The sequence below is a fragment of the Typha latifolia genome, chromosome 6 (genome assembly GCF_019914945.1).
Source record: "Typha latifolia isolate L0001 chromosome 6, TyphaL0001v2, whole genome shotgun sequence".
Lineage (NCBI taxonomy): Eukaryota > Viridiplantae > Streptophyta > Magnoliopsida > Poales > Typhaceae > Typha > Typha latifolia.
The window spans coordinates 9363288-9388224 of record NC_133091.1 but is presented as its reverse complement, the minus strand read 5'-3'; the positions used below and the strand labels follow the sequence as shown (position 1 = coordinate 9388224).

General features: G+C 36.9%; 1 protein-coding gene across 1 annotated transcript; it reads left to right on the top strand.

The window, feature by feature from the left end:
* Positions 1-11452: 11452 nt before the first annotated feature.
* LOC140790701 (aspartyl protease AED3-like) lies at positions 11453-13100 on the top strand. Its single transcript, XM_073140898.1, has one exon. The coding sequence runs from the start codon at positions 11593-11595 to the stop codon at positions 12919-12921; it is 1329 nt and encodes a 442-aa protein (XP_072996999.1). The 5' UTR covers positions 11453-11592; the 3' UTR covers positions 12922-13100.
* Positions 13101-24937: the final 11837 nt, after the last annotated feature.

Sequence of the window (24937 nt, the reverse complement as noted above, 5' to 3'; positions counted from 1 at the left end):
ATAAATTTAAATTCATCAAAATATATTGAGATATTCATAAGATTCAAATCATATACAATATCTTCCCCTATCTATTAGCAAAAATCAATAGATTACATATATTTATAAGTAAAGTATTTTGAAAATTATTTTTTAAGAGGATTAGACATACCAAGTTCTCTTCTAATATAGAAATATCAATCATCATTAAGAGATTTTGTAAAAATATCCACTAATTGATAATTTGTGCTAACAAATTGAAATTTAATGTCACATTTTTTAACATGATCGCTTATAATATGATGTTTAATCTCAATGTGCTTACTTCCAGAATATTGAATAGGTTTTTTTTAGTCAAATTGATTGCACTTTTATTATCATACTTAATAGGAATATGAGAAAAATAAAATTTGAAATCTTCTAAGTATTGTTTTTATCCATAAATTGAGCACCACAACTACCTGCTGCAGTATATTTAGGTTCAACCATAAATAACTACCAAATTTTATTTTTTACTAAACCAAGATATAAGAGAATGCTCAAGAAATTGACAATAGTCATTAGTACTTTTTTTAGTAATTTTACAACTAGCAAATTTCGCATAGGAAAAACTAATAAGATCAAAATGAGCATTCTTAGAATCCGTAATCCTAAATTTAAGTGCCCAATAAATATCAAAAAAATATGATTAACGACTATCATATGAGATTTTTTTTGGACATGATTGAAATGTAACACATATACAAACACTAAACGTTCATTTTAAGAGAGAAAAGTAAGATTACTACAAATGTTACAGAACGTTCATTTTATACCTTCCGATGGATTGCTAATGATTAGATCTTGGTAAGATTATGAGCATACCTCCATTCTTTTGGTAAGATTTGCGTATCATCTTTAGTATATTCATATCTTTAATTAACATTTGAGCTTTTTTTGTGGATTTTTACTTATAGCTCTTCATTCTTATCTTGAATGGTTACTTTCTCTAAATATTGCTCAATATCTATAACATCATCATCAATTGTAATATATTTAGAAATATTGTTAAATTCATCAAATACAACATGTATAGATTCTTTTACTACTTGTGTTTTTTTTATTGTTATGTTAGTATTTTATTCAGAGAAAAATAAGATAACTAGACTTGATCTATCAAGCCCAATATCTTTCGAGGTAATCCGATCTAGTCTGAATCCACTACGCTTCCTTTCACCTTGTCCTAGGTGAAAAGGTCCCCATTTATGAAAAGACGTCTCTTTAATAACCTCAAAATTGCCTTTATGATGTTTTGGTGTGGTCTTTCTTGTGGTCAACATCTAGTCTGAGGAAGACATGCTCTGATATTAATTATTACAAATTAGATCAAAATTGTTATAAACCGGCTTGATCTGATTTGTAGTGGTTTTGCACGAGATTTGGGATCCGCAGGTGGAGGCATAGATTTCTAGGTATAGGATGGAGTGGAGGCCGAGTAGTTGATGGAGGTGGCTCGGCAATAGATAATGGTGGTGATGGGTTGCGGATACGGATGCGATAGATGATTGAAAGCTATGATTGGCCTACAACTGTGGTAAAAACTATATGAGAGATAGAGACGGTTAAGATAGAGAGACGAATGGGGAGAATTAAGCCTACCCTACGAGACTAGAGGGATCGGTGACAAAGGGAGATTAGAAGCTAAATGAGACTGTGCCAACGGAAGAGGTGGCACTGGTTGGTGAAGAGGGAGGAGAGAGATGTACAGGCCAGCAGCCTAGTTGAGAGAGATGCCAGGGCAAAAGCCAATTAATCTTTCATTCTAAACATGCCTAAAATACAAGCCATAAGGCCTTATTTATGGAGATTAAATCAAAAAGTCTAAAATAAATTTAACTAAACTAGTCTTCCTTATCTTCTCACATTAACCCTTCATTTTTTTGCAGATAGATTTCTAATCTAGAGAAGTGGTGAATACCAATGTTGTATATCTAAAGGTTGGCGATCTTATCCAATTAGTTTAATATTATTCGGATATCTATAGAATATTCTGTGAATATTTTCCCAAAACTGCACAGGGTTGGATTTAACTAATTAAATAAAATCCTAACATACTAGGATTTTGACTAAATTGCATAAGAATAATAAATAAGATAACTAGACTTGATCTATTAAGCCCGATATCTTTCGAGGTGATCCGATCTAGTCTGAATCACATCATTTGCCTTTGAAAAACCCCTAGACACAAGTATGTATCTAAATACTAGGCAATGATATCACTCGTTTGCTTAAGTAAAAGTCCGTAGAAATATTAAAAACGAAAGCAGAGATGAACGCCAAGATTTTAACGTGTAAAACTCCAAACGAGATAAAACCATGGATCCAAACTCGGATCAAAATCAATCACTAGAATAGTAACAGTTACAAGACTGACTCATAAAACAACCCGTCAATCCAAACGACTTTGTTCCTCTCAGTCTTACTCGCTATAACCCACGATTCACTACTTCTCGTGATTGAAGTCTAACCTCAATAACCCTTGAGATTGATATTTCGTCTAGATAGCCCTTAAGACGAAAGATTAACTTTTGTTGATGAGTGGAACCTTGTTAGTTGAAGAACCGATGTAGCCTCAAGAAGTCTCCTTCAATAATGCTTCTTCAACCACTCTAGAGATAGGGCATCACAATCCTTATATATAATCTCCAAGATAGAGCCAAATCCAAGTCTTATCCGTACTCACGAAAGTCCAATTTTATCAAACTTCGTTGATGCATTCGAACGCGGCCCGGGTGCATTCGAACAGCATGACTTGATCTCAGGTGCGTTCGAACGGGCCCGAGTGTGTTCGAACGCGACAACTTGAATTCTTCAGGTTGCGTTGGAACGCGTTTGTGAACGCAGCTCTTGGTCTGTGTGAACGCAGTACCCACATTCAAACACGTTTGTGAACGCAGCTCTCGGTCTGTGTGAACGCAAGTACCTGCGTTCGAACGCGTTTGTGAACGCAACTCTCAGTCTGTGTGAACACAAGTATCCGCGTTCGAACGCGTTTATGAACGCAACTCTCGATCTGTGTGAACGCAAGTACCCGCGTTCGAACGCGTTTGTGCGTTCGAACACATTTATGAACGCGGTGTGAACTCAACAGCTTTTCTCAAATAATTTTACAATTCTTCAAACGAGAGATATTCTAGACTTGTATAAAGCTCATATACATGTAAAAATACACTTAGAATATTTTGTACACAATTGCCAATAATTAAAAACCTAATAGCCTTTGTCTATGTCCCTTCTCAACTTGGTCGCCGGCCTCAACATCTCCCTCCTCCCTCTTCTTCAATCTACGTCTTCCCCTAGTTCTCCTCTAAAGTATTAATCTATCAAATCACCACCATCAATAATCATCCACTCTATCAACATCTACAAGATGAACTACGCTCACCATCAACAACACCGTTGGCTTGCCATCCAGGTTAGACCTAGATCTCATCTTAATCGAAATATCAAAGATGTAGATCTAGAAGTTACGAAGGTATCCAATTGGTGTCGTAATTTTCTGATATAAAAAGAATATTTAGCAAAGACTATGCGAATAGCCTCTTATTCAGACCAACCCAAATCAGTTCGAATTAGTTTCTTCCTTTTTGAATCTCATAAGGGGTTTTCTTAAGAATATGTCTTATCATAACTCGATTTATGATATGACAAGCTATGGTATCAGCTTCAACCCTAAAATATTTTGTTAAATAACTTTCACAAAGCATGAGTGTAGCCATTTTTTCAAGAATCCTATTGTTTCTCTCAACTACATTTTATTGAGGAGTTCTAGGAGCCAAGAAGTTATAGTCTACTCCATGTTCATTAAAAAAAATTTAAGATCTTTGTTTTCAAATTTTCTACCATGATCATTATTAAACTAGAAAATTAGAATGTCCTTTTATTTTTGAATTTTTCTACAAAGTTTTATAAAAGCATTAAAAACTTTATCTTTATAAGTAAGAAAAAGAACCAAAGTAAATCTAAAACAATTATCAACAATAATAAACCAATATCGTTTCCCACCAAGGCTAAGAGTCCTTGTGGGACCAAATAAATTCATATACAATAATTATAAAGATCTTAAAGTAGAAATAAGATTTTCTCTTTAAAGTAGAAATAAGATTTACAGATCTTAAAGTAGAAATTAGATTTACATGCCATATTTGGAGACCATAATAAAGAAAAAAAACTATTGGTATTTATAGTATCTTAAAATTTCTTCTATTATTATTATAATGTTTTACTTCTCAGATTTTAGTTTTCAAACTTATGTAACAATTTAAAAATTACAAGACTATATTTCTAGCAAATAGATTCTTGACACTTGTCTGGTTTTTTCTATTTAGAGCTTTATTTATAGCAAAATGATAAATATAATATTTTATATGTGAAAAGTAAACTTGACATTCTATAACTTTCATATATAAATATATTTTAAATTCGGATGTTACCTATGGGCAATAGCGCCTACAAATTTACTATTCATAATTGTTTTCTAGACTAACATCTTATGGACATAGTTTACTCTTTTAGCCATAACCTTTGCCAAATGTTCTTTTGATATAATTCTTGCGAGGTTGAAAAGACAACTCAAAAGATCCTCAACATAGTTTTAGTTAAAAAGTCCAATTAGACTATTTTAGTTTTCAACAAGGTGCTGCAAAGGAGAGCGAAAAATCTACACACATTAAGTGTTTTGCAAAATGGTTTCCATTGTTTCAAATTATTTCAAATAGCAAAAAAGCCTTCTCAAGCTTATAAAAGAAGTTTCACACCTCATGTTGAAGGAAGAGTTTGAAAGACAAATCAAATGATACAAAAAGAAAAGCAATCTAATTTAGCTCATATTGAAGAAGAAGAAAAGTTCTTATTTGATTAGTTTTCTTTCTCTATTCTTTCTTTTTCTTGTAAATCAAACTCTTTGGATATTGTTATACACAATATTTTTTATTTGATTTGTGAAGAAGATAAAAAAACCTTCATAGTTTGTGAGTGAGAGATTGGATAGATCTCTTAGAAGAAGTCTATAGAGACTCAAAGCAAAAGTTGTTTTGAGAGGAAAAATTTTGGCAAATAAATCTATTACGTAAATGTTGCTAGCACCTTGGTGAGCTAGTGGTATATATCTTTTAGTACGTAGTGAATTCTCAAATAAGGAATCTTGAGGAGCGGACGCAGGCATTAATAACCATTATAAATCTTGATCTTATATTTCCTCTATTTTTTCTTTGCTTATCTTATTTAAGTTTTTATAGCATAATATACATAAAGTTATCTTTTTGCATTCTCTTAATTTGTACAAAATTTTGAATTTATCATTATTATTATTATTTACGATAAACCCACCCTCCAAACACTTTCTTGAGTTGTCTAGTCGAGCCAACATTATTATATGATTGTATGTTGATAATATGCTCTGTATTGGTTCTTCTAGCGATACAGGAATTTGAATGACTAATTTCAAATTGTTGCACTATTTTCTTGGCTTTGAAATTATTCAAACAAAGGTGGAAATATTTGTCTCAAGTGAATTATGTTAATGACCTACAGCAAAATTTTGATATGTAGAATTGCAAAGATTGTAGCACGCCAATGAAAGCAACTAAAGATTTGTGTCTAGATGATGGAACTAAGTACAGTTAGTGAGAAGTATTTCAGGAAAATGTTTGGAGGCTTCTGTATTTGATGGATACTTGTCTGAATATAAATTATGCATGAGCTTAGTATCAAGTTTTGTGTATAGGCCTATGATACGTTCGTGGAACATCTAGTTATGGATTTTGATATTATTCCGATACTAACCCAAGGCTTTATGGTTATAATGACAGTGACTGGGCAGGTTTTTTAGATATAGAAGAAGCACAATTGGATATAGTTGAAGACCTTCACCAATCTCAAAATGAACTAGTACAATTTTCTGACAACTCAGCAATTATAATGGTGAAAAATCCAACCTACCATTGAAATCAAAACATATTGCCATCAGATATCATTTCGTTTGGAAAGTTGTAGCAAATGGTTATGTAGAGCTCGAGTATTAAGTAAAAATAAACAAGTTACTGATATTCTGACAAAGGCATCAGACATTTCAAAATTCACTTATTTTGGAAATCTTCTTGGTGTGAGTGAATTTGCATGAAGAGGAGATGTTAGTTAGTAATGCAAATTTACCCTGTTTTGTTAGTGGAGTTAATTATTTACTCATGTTGTCTATGTCATTCATGTTTCTCTCTTGGTGGGTAGTTACTAAGTGTCAGTGAGTTCATGTTAGTTATGAAGTTAGTGGGTTAAGGTCATGAGTTAGTTCACTATTTTAGTGGTTACAATCTTTGTCTTTGAAATCTGTACTTCAATCTTCAAGTAGGCTGGAAAATTTCGGGTTGAGTTTTTAGTTCTATTTACTCTACAATTATTATTTTCTGTGTGAAGTCTAATGCATGCCTAAAGTGGAGAGATTGAGAGCTTTGTAAAGTTAACCTTTCAATTAATTAACCATTTCATTCCGTACTAAAGGCAACGAAGATTTGAGCAAGAAGAGTGACGTGAGGATGACACAAATTAAGTGGAGATTATTTATGACTACAAAGTAAATCCGTTCTCTCCGACATTTATGGCACAAATTCATCTTGCTAAATATTAGAATTATTATGAACTAGATCTGCATCGATCTGTTCATAGGAAAATTTTAAGATTTTTCTGGATAAGACCCTCTTGAATATATGAAAGAAACAACGGAGAAAGTTCAAAATTAGATAGAAATGGGAATACCGACGTTTTGGTGGTCATTAGAGGGTGGTGGATGGCCATGAGGTGGTGTGGTCAGTTATATGAATGGGTGGCTTGTGGAGGTAGATGGTGGCTAAAATTCGAAGATAGAATTAAAATTCTAAGTTTGATATACTCCCAGGAAAATAAATGGCTATGATTAAATAGTAAAAGTAAGATAAAAAAAATTAACTAAACCAAGGTTCATTCCATGATCTCATAATTGTATAATGATCATTCCTAGTTATAGGAATAGAGATATAGTGGGTCAAATCAAAATTCACCTTACTAGGCTTGCATATAAAAATTATCCATTTTAATTAAAATCTTAAAAGCAATAAGTAAAAGCAGCTAACTAGACCCGACTCGACTCAACGTAATATACCGACTCTCGTGGTTAGATCATATCAATCTACCACATTTCTAACATCTTATCCTTAAGATTATTAGTGCACGAGTTAGATCTTCTAGCTCACGTCATTCTCACGCTTCATATAGGTTTAGCTCAACCAGCTAACATGGGCCCACCAAGTCATTCCACCGGTCATCCTCGGGCTCGTGGGCCCAATGTCATGCTCTTGAGTCCCAAATTGAGTTAGGCGAGCTAATCGAGCCAGTTTGCAAAAATTCAGCATACCTCAAGAAGCATGTACTTCATCTCTTCCACCCATTTTCAAATAACCCTAAGCCTAGGGTCAAGTTATTATTTTGGCCTGGGGTTGCCCCCATAGGCTGTTATAGCCTCAGTGGCGGCTGGGTAGTGTCCTAGGTAGGCGGCAGTCAATTTTCGGTAGTTCCTCGCAGCGATAGAATGGCGGCAAGCAACGGTGGGAGGAAATTATCAAGCTCAGGCTCAATTTGCTGCTTGGGCTACCATTAAGCATCACCAATAGTCTCGCAAGCCTTTGTATAGGCCCCCTACTACAACGAAGCTGTGGAGATGGAGAAGCCCAAGGAAGCCACCTCGATAGTCCCCAGCGACTGCGGCGGCCATCATTGGTTGGCAATTGAGAAAAGGAAGCTTGTTATGGCCATGGCTCAAGCGTTCACGAAAGCGTCATACCTGAGGCCACCAATTACAGGTTTTTATAGCATGGAAGGTCATCAACGATAGTCTTTCTATCATTATGGGTGAAAATGGTGGTCATGGCTCAGGTGCGGAGGACTGGCGGTATGGATTGGACCATAAGCTTGTGAAACGACACTAGTGAAGAGCTAGGATTTTGGGTGTCATTGTCCACTGTGGCTAGGGAAGACGACGTCAAGGCCGTAGATGGGGCCTGCTCTAGTGTTGCTATAGTAGTAGAGAGGGTCTACAGATTAACAGGGGCTCCACCGTAGTAAAAGGAAGTGCCTTGGCCATGGTTTGGTAGTCCACTAAACCTCCTTCATGAGTTAAACATATTAGCCATAAGGTGGTGGTTCCACGGTGGCCAGCGGTAGTGAGCGGTGGTGCTAAGTCAGGATAGCCTCTATCAAGGTTTGCAGTGCCTTGTCGAGCTGTTCGGTGCTGTCCATGCCAAAGTTTGTCGCTTCCTTTCATTAAATCCTTCAAAGCCTCCATGGATTAAGTAGCATCATCGCACACAAAGGTGGTTCATCAACTGTGGTGGTTGGTTGTGGTGGTGGCGCTGGGCTTCCATAGGGATGGAGATGAATTCTTAGTCCTCCGTGGCGATGAACTCCCTCGGATTTTCTTTGGATCACTTACCATCCCCGAGCAAAAGGGCTCTGATATCTCTATTACAAACTAGTTTTGGACTGATCCATTCGTAAGGAAATTCTAAGATTTTTATAAGTGGTAACTTGTGTCTCTAATCTGACAGCTTTAGAATGAAGTGATTCCGAGGTTGGGGTGAAAAGATACGAAGGAAACAGTGGAAAATGATCGAAACTAGATAGAAATGAGAATATCGATGTTAGGGTGATTGTCGAAGGGTGGCGGACGACTGTGAAGTGGAGGGGGAGGGTTGGTCGTATGAGTAGGTGGCTTGTGGAGATAAGTGATGGCTAGGGTTTAGAGATAGAATTAGAGTTCTAAATTAGATCTACTCGTAAGAAAATAAACAGCTATGATTAAATGGTAAAAGCAAGATAAGAAATTAACTAAACCAAGGTTCATGCCATGATCTCATAATTTAATAATGACTACTACTATTTATAGGAGTAGAAATATAATGAGTTAAATCTAAACTCGAACTATTAGGTTTACATACGTAGATTATCTATATTAATTTAAAATTTAAAAGCAACCAATTAGACTCTACTCGACTCAGCCTAACTAACTCGAGTCTCATGATCGGATCGTATCAAGAATGATGTCTAGTTGAAAATCTTATCAAGGAGAAAGATGTTTTGGTGACACGACTTTTGACAAAGATGTGGACAAAGGGGAGGAAGTGGTTTCTTTTTTTTCCTAAAGAGGGATGCATTCGAGGGAGAAGAAACAAAAAAAAACGCAAATATAGAGAATGAGAGGAGAATTGTTTATTTGTATTCACTAGGTTCATTGGGTGGGAGAGAGTGGACAAGAATGATGTTGGTGTGATGGGTTGAGAAGAGGAGAGGAGAGACACAGAGAGGTGGAAGGTAATTATGGGGTGGTGCATGTAGAGGTGAAAACAGGTCGGATTAACTCTGATCCGATGTGCTATCTAATCTTATGCGGATCAGATTTGGATAGAAAATTTATATCCGATTCAGATACGAATTCGAATACGGATAAAGTTTTTGAAAAAAATTCGGATACACATTCGAATACGGGTCGAATATATTTTTCAAAATCGGATACAGATATTGGATATCCGTTTATCCGCATATTTTTTGAATGATTTACAGTTTTTAGTTTGCTTATTTAAATAGTAAATATTAATATTGTTACTAATAATACGTTATATATTATTTATAGAGATTAATTTCTCTAATTTGACATATTTGGCATACAAAAAATTTATTTGTTGTAAAACTCTTAATATTTTTATGTTAATTATATCTAAATAAAATATTATAATTCTTTTAAATTCAATCAATATCTATCCTCTATCCGAAAATTATTTAGATTTAATAAATATTTATAAAATGGCCCATAAGAGGTGATACATGACAGAGACGAAAGTTGGTAAGAGGGAGTCAGCTCGTGGTCCACCACAATGTTGTACAAGTAGGTAATAATATCATATGATAATTGACCTAATTGATTTAGAGTATGTCTACAATATATTGCATAATGAATTTATCGTTGTAGTTTATTCTTGGTTAGAGGGTTTTCACTTTATATCCCTCATTTCTTTTCTTAATTTTAAAATTTCTTTGTGTGGTTCGCTGAAATCTAGTAGTGCAAGCATGTTTTAGACAATTGTTACTAGATTGGGCACAACAATTAAATAGTATTATAAATAAAGCTTTGATGATCTTAACAATTTTATAAAAGAGTACTACAAATGTTCAAGTTTGGCTCATTTAAATTTAAGCCGAACTAGAGAGGCTTGATCTCTCCTTTCCCTTATTAATTTTTTTTAAGGCCTAGTTAATGTGTTAGTATTCTATTATTCGATGGCATAAATGACGAAGAAGTCGTGACAAGTGAGAGAGCTCAGAATCCACCTGATGGTACCTCCGCTGAGAATTTGTCACATTTAGTACTTGAAACTGACACGTGAACGTTGCTAAGTCAAAAGCTTATTTGTCGATAATACAGAGCATGTGATGCCGAACTCTTTAATTTGGACGCAGTGAAGGATTGAAGCAAGATCTATAAAAAGTATTCAGCGTGGCAGAACGCGAAACCACTAAATTAATGGATGCCCGGGGAGCATACACTTGAAGGAATTACTCATCTACTCATACAGTGGATGTGACGATGGTCATCAATTACTGGGCACGCCATTGTTGGCTCCAGAATAACAATCATCATAACTAGTTATTTGGCTATTATGAACCTAAATGGCCAGCGTCAGAAAAGGAACTGGTAAGATCGAATGTATTTTAATCGAGAAAATTTAGTGATATGTAAGAGTACTTGTCACAAGAGAAAAGAAAAAAAAAATCTTCTTTCAAACAAAAAACTAATAGGGAGATATGTAATTAAGTTCAGGTTAGCTAAGATTACATCAAGAAAATTACCTGTCAGGTACGGAAATGAGAGATGTATATTAATCTGGCCGAGAGATACTCCCCAAACTCCAAAACAAGCTCTAAAGACATCATCCAGTACAATGAGGCGACTTATAAGCAAAAGATTCCTCTCTTTTGTGCTTAATTTAACGGGCAAAACCGACCATGATCTCTTCCTTCATTAAAATAACATATCATTACTCACAAGCCTCACATACTTGTACTCTCCTATTCACCTCAATTTGCACTTTGCACTAATCCGCTCTTTTTTCTTTAATTCGAAATAGAATATCTCGAAAGCGCAATTCCTTTTGGCTCTTGCGTTGGTACGATCTCAGTCTATTGCCTTTCTTCACGGTTTCACTGAGCATGCGCACCGATTCATTCTGTCGAAATAACTACATCTTCTTCAACAGCCAACAGCCAGCGGCACCAATGCTTGATCGATAAGTGATGACGCGTTTTCTTTACGTTGCACCGAATCTATTTTTGCGTGCAGGAATGCATGCAGATGATCCCCGCTCGTTTACACCACTACTCCTTGCCCCTCCCGTCTCCCATACACACTCACACGGCTTTGTCGCGATGATGGAATACAGTCTGTGAATCACCAAATACCCAACCATATTCACGCATTGTGTGTGTGTATATATAGAGAGAGGCTATGGATGGTTAGGTACCCACTATCCAATTTCCAGCCCAGAGCTCTACAATATGGCAATGGCTTGTTCTCCACTTCCTTTGCTACTGCTAGTCCTATTAGCTTCCTCCTCTTTACGCATCGCCACCCCTTGCTCTAACCCACCGGATGAGGGCACGACGCTGCGCGTCATGCACGCGTTCGGGCCGTGCTCCCCTCTCCACCCTACGCAGCCCTCCTTCTCTTGGTTGGACTTCCTCGTCGAGGAGTCCGCCCGGGACGAGTCCCGCTTCCTCTACCTGACCTCCCTCGCCACCACCTCGTCTCGCTCATCCTTCGTCCCCATCGCCTCCGGCCGCCAACTCCTCCAGATCCCGAGTTACGTAGTACGCGCCCGCCTCGGCACCCCACCGCAGCAACTCCTGGTCGCCGTCGACACCAGCAACGACGCCGCCTGGTTCCCCTGCTCCTCCTGCGTTGGCTGTGCCACTTCATCTCCCTCCTTTTCTCCCGCCGTTTCCTCCACCTATCAACCCATTCCCTGCGGCTCTCCCCAGTGCTCGCAGGTGCCCAACCCTTCTTGCGCTTCAGGGAGCACTTCTTGCGGGTTTAGCATGACGTATGGATCCTCCTCCATCGATGCTGGGGTCGGCCAGGATTCCCTCTCTCTAGCTTCCGAGATCGTAAATTCCTACACCTTCGGGTGCGTAACGAAGGTGACCGGTGGTTCGATGCCCCCGCAGGGGCTCCTCGGCCTCGGCCGTGGTCCTTTGTCTTTCTTGTCGCAGAGTAAGAATCTCTACAATGCAACGTTCTCGTATTGCCTCCCCAGCTATAAATCCTTAAACTTCTCCGGAACTCTTCGGCTCGGCCTCAAGGGCCAGCCTCGCCGCATCAAGACGACTCCCCTCCTCGCCAACCCGCGTCGCTCCTCTCTTTACTACGTCAACATGATTGGAGTCCGCGTCGGCAGCCGCGTCGTGCCGATCCCACCCTCCGCTTTGGCCTTCGACCCAGCCACCGGCGCCGGCACCATTGTCGACTCCGGCACCATGTTCACGCGGCTGGTGGCGCCGGCATACGCAGCGGTAAGGGACGAGTTCCGTCGTAGTGTAAAGGCACCAGTGACGTCGCTCGGGGGGTTCGATACGTGCTACAACGTCAGCATCGTAGTGCCCAAGATCAGGCTTATGTTTGCCGGTTTGACTGTGACGCTGCCAGAGGAGAACGTTGTGATCCATAGCTCGTCGGGGAGCATGACGTGCCTTGCTATGGCGGCAGCACCGGGGGGGGTGAACGCGGTGCTTAACGTGATCGCCAACATGCAGCAGCAGAACTTTAGGGTGCTCTTCGACGTGCCAAATTCGAGGATTGGATTCGCCCGTGAGCGTTGCACCAAATGAGATTAGCCAAGACGGATTCGAGAGTCTGCGTGAAAAGTACGCGGTACTTCGCTGTTGTTTGTGCTTGCTTCGTACTGTAGTCGGTCATGGTCAAACTTGTCCGAAGAGATCCTACTCATCTATGTTTTGCCTTCCTCTGATGTACGTCTTTCTTAATCGAATATTTTCATTGCTGGAAATTCACTCATCGTTGCTTTCTATCAGCCACTGATTATGAACGCAATCAATCAAAATAAACTTAGGGTCTGAAGAGATCCTACTCATCTATATTTTGCCTTCGTCTGATGTACGTCTTTCTTAATCGAATATTTTCATTGCTGGAAATTCACTCAACTGTTAGTTACCGTTTAGTGCCACAATTTCATCGTTGCTTTCTATCAGCCACTGATTATGAACGCAATCAATCAAAATAAACTTAGGGTGCTCTCAAATGGCACATCCGTACGAAAGAAATATGAGAATATTTATTTAATTAACACCCTAAAGTTTGGTATATTTATAATTTACACTTTGTATTTTTTAATATTTGGCTTTCTACCAGCCAGTGCTGGAGCCAAAATTTGGATTTATCATTTGTTCGGGAAATTTTAAATACTTAACAAAATGTATTGAGTTAAAATATTCATCCGTTCACTATTTAATATGAAACCCCAACCATTAAAATCAACTTTTATATACTCTGATTTTTTTTTAAAAGTACCATTAATGGTCTAATTTTTTGTTAAAATTTTTTATCCTTGTTGAACGATTTCATATTCTAATTTTGTTAAAACCATGACAAAATATATTAAAACCTTTAAGTAAGATATTATACGCCATTATTTAAATTTACAAAAACCTTTTGCTCTTTATGCAACCCTGTCACATAAAAGATAATTTAATCAAACCTACAATTTTCCCGGTAGGTATAATAATGAAAATAAAAATCATAGAAAACCAAAGAATTAGAACTTATGAATGTAAAATGTATTAGAAATTTCCGTATACCATTATTTGTAGTATGATGATTTTCTCCTTGTTTACCTTTTCGCTATTTTCCATAAAAGAGATGTTTTTTAGATGAAAGTCCATAAACGAATAAAAGAGAGAGTTTTGATGGTATTAAATCACTAAAGGTTATAAGACAGTGCTTGCATGAGCCAAGGGAACAAGAGAAATTCAACTAGAAAAATAAAAGAATTGAGAGAAAAGCGAAATTTGGTGCATGAGCTAAGCGATCGAGAAGAATTAAAATCGGAGATATTGTTGATATAGCAATTTTTTTCGCTTTATACTTATATTTCTATTATAGAATAATTTAAATTCACTATCCTTACTTTAGTTTTGAATTGGGGAATATCAGTTTATATATTTCTAAAATAAATAGTACATTTTAAATAAAATAATACTTTTTAAATCTGAAGAACTAAATATTCTTATTTCTTTTTTTCATCTCCCTTTTTATCGGCATTCTATTTAATCTAGTTTTTCATCATCATTTTTGTGTACTGCATATGAACTCATATGCCTATTAATTAGATTTTTTATTTAATAATATATTTTTTTTACAAACAAGCGGCAACCCTTATTTTATTGAAACTTAATTAGTGCCAATATTCCACCAAAATTAACCACAGATACAAAAAAACCAAAAATCCCTAGCACCATATATGGACCACAAAGCCAAAGGTCCCACAAAGCATCACGTATCCAAAGTATTCCAATCACTATCATAAGCAATCTAGTTAAACCATCACAACATCCAAAACTAAAATAGCCAACAAATATTACCACTCAGCACCGGTTAACAATCATGTATCACCCTTATAACACAAATTAAAAGGACAATAAGAATAGACAAGAGTATAGGAAGACAATTCTGTCGACCCAGCCGCATCATTACTCCTCCAGGTTCACCATATTCTCCATCGATCACTCCTACGTCAGTCGACGTGCCTGCTTCACTACATCTTCTCCTTGGATCCCTGTCCAGTAAAAAAAAACAAAGAAGTCATCTTATGTGACAATGCTTCACTAGATTTAGCACAGTTATTAAAAAATTTATTATTCTTCTCTAACCAAAGGTTCCATAAAATTGCACTGAGCTAAATAAGCCGCCACGTTCTCTTTTCTTTTCCGATCATCAAAGTATTCATTCTAAACTAGACTTTCACATGTTTAATGTGATTATTAATTCCGGTAGTTTTTTTTTCATTTGCATCAGCAGCCTTTCCCCAATCACCTCAAAAATAAATAATCCACTGTCTCATCATTATTTGATAATATTTGATAATCAAATATTTACTTAAAGATATGATAAAAATATGAAACAAATTGTACATCTTTTTAATAACAACACATTACAGCATTTTAATTTTTAATTTTTACATTTACCATATCAATCTCGATTAGTGTTATTCTAAATGCAGTGGAAAGCTTCAATTCTCCTGAACTCTATCTCTAGTACATTTTTTTTTTAAAATTCAATCTTATCGATAGCTAAAAATTTATCAAAAGATGACAATTTTAGAAAAAGCATATATTTATTTTGTATTTGGTTATATATTTTGAATATAAACTCTAACCGGTATTATTTTGGATACATCAAAATATTCTAAAACTTTATATATTATAAGAATCATCAAATACGATCTCATAAATGTTGTATACTTCTATATGGAGTTTCTATTAAACTCATAAATTATTCACATATTTTGTCAATTCAATTGTTATAAAATTTAGGTTATATGGACAAATCTACAAAAAAAGAGTCAAAGTTTAAATTGTGATAAATAGTTTAATGAGCTTTTATTCAATTTTGCAAAATAAGGAGCTTGATTTAAATATTTTACCCAAAATATTTATAATGGGTGAAGAAAAATGGAACGAAATCATGATCATAGCTAATATGAAAATAGACTGATGATTGATTAGCATCCAATTTGAATCCTACTGATAATGTCTAGTATTTTGATCATAACTTTCTCATCACATCTCCTATTGATATCTTAATGGGCAATAATATTAGCTATTTCGAAATTCTAATGTCTATGTGGTCAAAAGTAGGTGTGAAGATAGATAAAGTAAAGATAACGGATTTAGTAGATCTTGTAAGACTTTCCTTAAAGGCCCTTTGTTGGTGTTGCTATCAAAGGAGAGAGGATGAATAAAAGCTTACAAATAAGATCAATATCTTCCATGAAAAAGGAGTTTTGGCTGGTTTTCTCATTAAGGAATTTCATTTTTATTTTGTTGTTTTCTTCTTCTCTTTTTCAAGCTAGAAAATCTTGAATTATATTAATGACAATCTAATATTTGGCGTTTGTTATATTATTTGTATTATGGTTGTGATGAGAACGAGCAGTTATTTCTCTTTCTTAGGAGAAGATAAAAACTGAGTTGAATGACTATATTAATATTATATTTTGTGATGAGAATAAGCAGTTATTTCTCTTTCTCACGAGAAGATAAAAACTGAGTTGAATGGCTATATTAATATTATATTTTTTTTCTCTATAATGTGATGTTATGCTTGATCAAATGTAAGATGGGTTATGACTAGTAGATTTTAGTATTATGGAGATAATCAATACTTAGGAAATATATCTTCATACATTAATTTATTTTTGTTTTATTTTCACTAAGATTTCTATGCTTATTGATACATTGTGTTGCATTACAGTAGATATACTATGCCTAAGTGACTAAAATATTTTTCATAATTCCATAATTTTTAACCATGGACTTAGGTGTATTTTAAAATCAAAATTTTCTTAAATTATTTTCTCTTAAATATTCAAGTTTATCCAGTAATTAGATTCGATCACTTTTAATTAAGTGAAAATATTCATCTCTTTCCCAATAATTTTTTTATTTGAATGCAATTATCATTTTCTCCTTGTCGATTCAACTTCATATTATTATTATACTTTTGTTTACAAGGTTAGATCTGATTTTATATTGGGCTCATGTTACGATTTTAATAATACCCTTTTTATCAATGAATCAAAATTTTGGTATAGTTGCTGAGAAGAGTTTTTCATGATTTTTTCTTTACAAAAACAATTTTAAACTCTTCTATTTTAGTGATTATTTGCAGAATAGTTATGGAATCACTATATTTTGATCTTTGAAAATAAATGCATATCTTCTTATTCGTTTGGAAGCAGAAAGGGAGGTGCCCCTCTATCTCCTAGGCTCTTTCTCACGGTAGCAAGAAACCACAAGCCATCTTCATGCTCCACTGAGCCAAGCACTATTCAATTGCAAGAATCAATTTCTCTACCCATATCTTTCTTTACTTGTTTAGTTTAATTTTACTTATTATTTTGTAATCTTATTAGTTATGTGTTATTTCAATATTGTAATACTTGTGGGCACATATGTATTATATATGATATTCATCATGTATTTACATTTACTTTTATACTATCTTTGACTATATTTACTAGGTTATGTGCTCACCACTATTTCAACGATACATTTATAGATTTATAAGAGGACGATGTTGATATCGAGGAATAGCTATTTTTTTTGAACTAATTGGATTGTATTTCCAACGTGAATTTTATTATTTTTTATGCAGATGCATATGTAGAGACTTGTTATGGCATATGATACTATATATTTAGATTCATCTATTTGGATAATTTATGGTATATAGAAATTTTCTTTGGATCCACTACAGAAGCATTGAACAATAGGTCACGTGAGAACTATATAGGTTCCACCCACATAAAATGTACATCTGTTTGGTAATGGGTCTTTTAACACAAGTACTTAAGAAAATCTTGATTTATTATGCCTTCACAAAAGTGAAGAATTTATTGAAAAATATGAAAAAAAAAAAGAAAAATCTTATTGAGAAATTTTTGCATGAAGAATGTCTTTGATAAGATTAAAAAAAAGAGCTACCTTACTGTTTTTAAGTTGTTATTACAAATCTATATAATCTTTATGCATATTGTTATAGATCGGTTGAACTTCTAGATTGATCACTCATTAACCTACTGATACACCTTGTTAACTTATTGCATTAGTTGTTTATTTGCATTAAAATAAAATTTATGTAGGTCGCGTTCGAACGCGGAAAGGGTCACGTTCGAACGCCCTTGCAAATGTTTGCATCAGGTTCACAAAAACAGAGAATGCAAAATGTGCATTCGAACGCGGTCGGGTGCATTCGAACGCCTGCATTGTGTTCGCACATATAGAGAACGCCTTTTGTGCGTTCGAACGCGATCGACGGGATTCCACTAGGATTAGGGTTACTTATTGTTATTAGGGCTAGTTGGCTAGCCTCTATAAAGGTGTGGATGGCAGCCAAATTCATTATGCTATTGGAATATTGATTTCATGCCTCTCTATCATCTCTCTAATCTAATCTCCCTCCTCAGTCTTCACCAACCTACCACCTCTACCGTTGGCAAGGTCTCTCCTAACTTCTAATCTTCCTCGTCTGTCGAGTCCTCCCTCTTCTTTGAGATTTCGACCACTTCTTCCCTTTCGTCTTTATCGCTTAAACAATATCACCTATCCACCCTCAATCTCCATTATCATCCATAACCCTAACTTCCACTCCACCCGTCACCACCACTATCATTCACAATCTATCGTATTGTTATCCTAGTTGTAGTTCGAATCTTTGAAGAGCATAAATACAAAAAGCATAGATCAGGGAGTTATGGATCGATTCCACTTAGTTTCATAATTTTTGAACTACGGGAGAATATTTTATTCTCAATTGTGCAGACTGCTTCCAATAATAAATCTAAATCTTTAAGGAATTGTTCCGTAGCTCTATCAAGTGGTATCAGAGCCAGGCGGACCTTAGACCTCCATTAATGGTGAAAATAAGAAAGATGACATCAACAAGGAGACCAATGGAGAGCACACTGACAAGGGAAGACTCAATCCACGATAACCCTAACCGTGAGCCTGATTCCCTTAGAGCGACCACGGTAGGACCGAGTCAACCCACGTCCATGGATGTGAACATGGGCTTGGCAGATGAACTTAGGGGCATGTTCCAAAAATTGTTGCATAGAGTTGACGCAATACAGCATAATCATAATTATTTAAAGGAATATGTCATGGACCGATCGGCTTCATCATCTCCTCAACAAAAATCAGTGCCTCAAGAAGGACCAATAGTGGGACCACATCGAACCGATACCCTACAGGTCCAGGTGCAATATGTGTGTGTCAATGATCCTCTTTTACCTATGCCTACACATCATCCCCCACCTTCGATACAAAACCCAAGACCGGCGGTGGTGGAACCCGAGAGGCGTGCGGCACTAGTGCGCTTCATCGATGAGGAGGATTGGCACTTTGAGGATGATGTTGATCCCTTCGGAGATGGTGATGGTCAAAATCGAGGATTTAGAGAAAGAGATCAACATGCACGTAGGTTTAGACCTGAACCAAGGATCTTTCGCGAACCCAACAATGCTATTCGGGGGAGAACCGCACGCTTGAACTTTCTAAAATTCCAAGGTGGTGATCCAATGGATTGGGTGTTTCAAGTAGTAATATTTTGATTGTTAAGGGATAGCGGAGGACACAAAGGTCAGGATGGCATGCTTTTACCTCCAAGGAACGGCATTGCATTGGTATCGATCGGTTATTCGTGGTGGAGGATTTACCGGTTGGGCTGACTTTTGTAGGAGGATTACATGTAGATTTCGGACAACAGCATATGAAGATTTTGCTGCCACATTAAGCAAGACGGTTCTGAGGACGACCGTATTAGAGTACGAAGCAGAATTTGAAAGAGTTAGTAGTCGTTGTGAGCCACCTTAATCCAAACCGACATTGATGAGCACATTTATTTCAGGATCGCGAGAGGAGATACAAACGGATGTTCATGCTCTTTGTCCTACCACTCTTGAGGAGGCCATTGAGAAGGCTGTGAGGATGGAGCAAAAACATAAGGCTCTAAAGATGGCAGCGAAAACAAGTTGGGACAACCGAGATAGGCGGTTTGCGCCTAGAATGCCGACTGAAAATTCTGCTGGTTCAAAGATAGTGGCCGCTAGTACTAGACCACGACCACCTTTGAGACCTTCTTCCGATGTTAGAGGAGGCATAAGACACCCCGTTCGAACTCTTACACCTACCCAAATGGAGGAGCGAAGAGCAAAGGGTCTTTGCTTTCGATGCGATGAATGTTTCACCCCCGGTCATTGGTGTTCCAAACCGATCGGGAGTGTGATGCTCATCGATGGTCTCGAGGAGGACGATGAGGTTGCTAATGATGGAGAGCGTTCAGAGGAGGTCCATGAGTAGGCCGTTGAGGAGGGCGTGGAGAAAGATATCCAAGCTGAAATATCGATGTATGCGTATTCGGATACTTCCGCACCGAGGATGTTACGGGTAGATGAACTCGTTAGAAAGCATTGTTGTATATCCTCATCGATTCGAGAAGTACACATAACTTTTAGATGAGAGGTTAGTGAGGAGATTGGGCTTGGATGTTGAACCGACCGCGAGGTTTGATGTTGCTATAGGAGACGACACGAAGCTTCGGGCGGAGAGCTTGTGTTGCCGGGTCGGTATACGGGTGCAAGGATACATCATTGTGGACTTATATCCATTGGCATTGTGAGGAGCGGACATTATCCTAGGTACTCAGTGGTTACAGAGTTTGGGACCCGTCACATTTGATTTTCGGAGCATGTGGATGAAATTTAAACAAGAAAACAAAGATGTGCGACTTGATGGTGTTCATTCTCCGCTGATTCCTGCAATGCAACTAATGGTGGGGCTGCCTTGTGTGAGTGATTTGGCCTATATTCTTCAGTTAGGACTAGTAGGAGACGAGCCTCAAACGAGTCTAGACACTGCCATCGAGTTGTCTAACTTATTAGACAAATTTGCTGGACTGTTTGAGGAACCAAAGGAGTTGCCACTAAGGAGAACGGCGGACCACCGCATAGAGATTGTGCTTGGGAGTGCACTAGCGAATATGAGGCCATATCAGTATCCACATATGCAAAAGGAAGTTATCTCCAAGATAGTAGTCGAGATGTTGGAGCAAGGCCTCATTCAACCAAGTCATAGCTCATACTCATTGCCCGTGCTATTGGTGCGAAAAAAGGACGGGACATGGCACTTTTGTGTCGACTATCAGGCACTAAACGCTATTATCATCAAGGACTGGTATCCCATTCCGCTCATAAAGGAGCTGTTGGACAAGCTTGCAGGGACGACCATATTCAGCAAGCTTGACTTGAGGGCCGGATACCACCAAATTAGAGTTCACCCGGTGAATATGCATAAAACTGCATTTCAAACTCCGGACGGGCATTACAAATTCCGGGTGATGCCTTTCGGTCTCACCAATGCTCCAACTACTTTTCAAGGCCTCATGAATGATATATTTCATGAAAAAAAATACCTAGACACACGTATGTATCTAAACCCTAGGCAATGATATCACTCATTTGCTTAAATAAAATTGAAAAATATATTAAAAAACGAAAGCAGAGATGAATGCCAAGATTTTAACATGGAAAAATCCATACGGAAAAAACCACGGATCCAAACTCGGATCAAAACAAATCACTAGAATAGTAGCAGTTACAAGACCGACTCACAAAATAACCCGTCGATCCAAACGACTTTGTTCCTCTCAGTCTTGATCGCTAGAACCCACGATTCACTGCTTCTCGTGATTGATGTCCAACCTCAGTAGCCCTCGAGATTGTTCTTTCGTCTAGATAGCCCTTAAGATGAAAGATTCAGCTTTGTAGATAAAAATGACCTTGTTGGTTGAAGAAATGATGTAGCCTCAAGAAGTCTCCTTCAAAATTGCTTCACCAACCTCCCTAGAGTTAGGGCATCACTATACTTATATATGATCTCAAAGATAGAGCCAAATCCAAGTCTTATCCGAACTCACGAAAGTCCAAAAGTTGCAAACTTTGTAGGTGCGTTCGAACGCGGCCCGAGCACATTCGAACGACTTGACTTAATCTCAGGTTCGTTCGAACGGGCCATGACTGCGTTCGAACGCGCGCAAAAATAGCACTCTCTGTCTATGCGAATGCCTGCACCCGCGTTCGAACGTGCTTGTGAACGCAATGTGAACTCTTAAACTCTTCTCCATTAAACTTGCAATTATTCAAAACAAATATTTTCTAGACTTGTATAAATGCTCATATACATGTATAAAAGAACTTAGAATATTTTGTTCATCAATTGCCAACAATAAAAACCTAACAATCTCCCCCTTTGGCAATTTATGACAAAACATCTAGATTACAAGTTATTACAAAGAATCCTAAATGAGCATTCAACAAGTCTAGAAGATTTAGCACTTCAATCCCTACAAATAAAAAATATACCAATCCAAGATCAAGTGAAAATAACTTAAAGTGAAAAATAATTCAAACACAAGTTATCAAGCAAACACAAGTTCTCAAGCAAACACAAGTTCACAAGTTCTCAAGCAAACAAAAGTTATAAACTAGTAAACTCCCCCTAAAACTCCTAAACTCACTCCCCTTACACTTACACGATCACATCTAACTGACGATGAAGGATCGACAACATGGAGTCGAGCACGGTCCCTTGACAAGCTTGCTCAGCCCATAAATCATTCACAGCCAACTGTAAGTCCTGCACCTAAGTGCTAAACTGATCAAACCGGTTAGAGAACTGTGGTAACTCCCTCTCAGGGTGATATGAATCATCGTCAGAACTGTTAGTAGAACTATCATGATGTGATGGACGTCCAGCGGCGAAAGAGGAGGTCAGCTTGGAAGGAGACGGTTGATCATGTGCTTGACTCCTCTTAATTGTTATCCAATCCAATGGTTTTTGTGCAGTAAGCGAAGCTTTTGTGGCGTTCACTCTCACCCCACTTTGAGTGCACAGTTTGGTAATAAAAATACCAAACGGCAAACCTTTATGAGGGACTTCTTTCTGTGCAGCTGCCAAAATAAAATCGTATATTATAGCAGCCAAATCAATTGAAATCCCTGACAGCATCGCATGAAGGAGGAAGGCCCGATCCTGACTGATACTTGAATGTCGAGTCTTTGGAGTGATGTTGTAGAGACAAATGAGGTATAACATGCGAGCCACTGATGTCAGTTTCGCATGTGGCATCATGTTACCTATCCACTCTTCCCCTTGTATTAACACGTTACAAGCATATTCTTGAACAACAGGAAGAGGATCAGAAGAGGGATACTAGAACTTGCCTATCAGGAAGTTGGAATTCAACACGGATGACCTCAGAGTCCAAGTAGATAGAAACCCCACGGACGGTGGACCGTATACAACGTTCCGAAACTGTGGCATTGCTAAAAAACTCTCGGACAACCTCCACATATGCTGTCCCGTCCATCCGACACACTGAAAGCCATCCTCGCTCAGTAAATATATGTTATATCCCCAAGGCGCAAAAATCAGAAATGACAACTGGCCTTTCACAGATAATCAGACGAGTGCCAAAATTTTGTTTGTATCTCCCTACAACAGTGGATGAAGAAAACTTGAGAGCCGAAGATGGTGAGGAAGGAGGCCTTGGCTTGTTGTAAACAGCAGCTTTTTTAGGCATTCTAGAGAGAGAAACAAAGCGCAAGATTCAACATATGCCCAAAGCATAGAAAAATATAACAAGCAATGTAATGAGTCAAACTGGACTCTAAACTGGACTCTAAATTTTTTTTTTTTAAAGTTTTCAAGCAATTTAATGAGTCAAACTAGACTCTAAACAAGATGGCTTTCACACTAACTCATTGTAGCCCTTTTAATTGATCTTTTATGAACATATTACTGATGACTAAGTATGAGGTCAAACTGTGCAAATTAAGGTCAATAGTGAGCTATCTAAGAAAATATTTCATGATGTCATGCTTACTCAAGAATATACACACATTATGAGGGCATTAAATTTAATTTAATTATTATAGAAGTCGAGAGAGTGAATAAATCAAAAATGATACAATATACTACAAGATGACAGAATTGACTATAATAGCTCATAATCAAGAGAAAAGTCATATTTATATGTCAAGAATATATTTTTGAATCTAGAAGTGCATTATTTTTTTTTAAAAACAAACTCTCGACAAATCTAAAATTGAAACATAAAAAAAAATTAGAGTAAAAGAAAACCTAAAAAAATGAAAATAAATAAAAACACGCAAACCAAAAACACAAATCTCGAAAGAAAAAATCAGTCCAAAGCACAAATTCCTAAAGAAGTATGAAGATAAACAAATCTTCCAACTGTTTCTTCGTCTCAACATGTTCCAGTGGTATTATTTTGTTTTCAACTAACTCGCGTATAAAATGATGTCGGATATCAATATGTTTTGTACGCGAATGTTGAACATGATTTTTTGTTATATTAATAGCACTCATGTTGTCACAATAAAGCACCATAGTATCTTGTTTAATGCCATAATTTTTGACCATCTGTTTCATCCACAATAACTGAGAACAACAACTCTCCGCTGCAATGTACTTGGCCTCCGTAGTAGATAAAGATATCGAGTTTTGTTTCATACTGTGCCAAGCAACTAGATTATTTCTAACATAAAAACATCCACCTGAGATACTTTTTCTATCATCACATGTACCTGCCCAATTAAAATTCGTGTATCCCGATATGATAGCATCTGAGTCATAAGTAAACTAGATACCTAAATCAACTGTGCCACTGACATATTTTATGATATGTTTCACAACAAACAAATATGTCTCCTTAGGTTCAGACTAAAATCTAGCACACACACACACGCTAAATGCACTGTTTGGTCTACTAGTAGTTAAGTACAAAAGACTACCAATCATGCTCCTATATAGTGTCTATTTAACACTTTTTCCTGAAATGTCCTTACCTAGTTTGGTAGTTGTACTTATAAGAGTTCTAGCATGTTTTGCATTTTCTAAACCAAATTTAGTCACAAGATCCTTAGCATACTTAGTTTGAGCGATAAAAATCCCTCTCCAATTGAGTAATTTGAAGTCTAAAAAAGAACTTCAACTCACCCATCATGCTCATCTCAAAATGACTGTA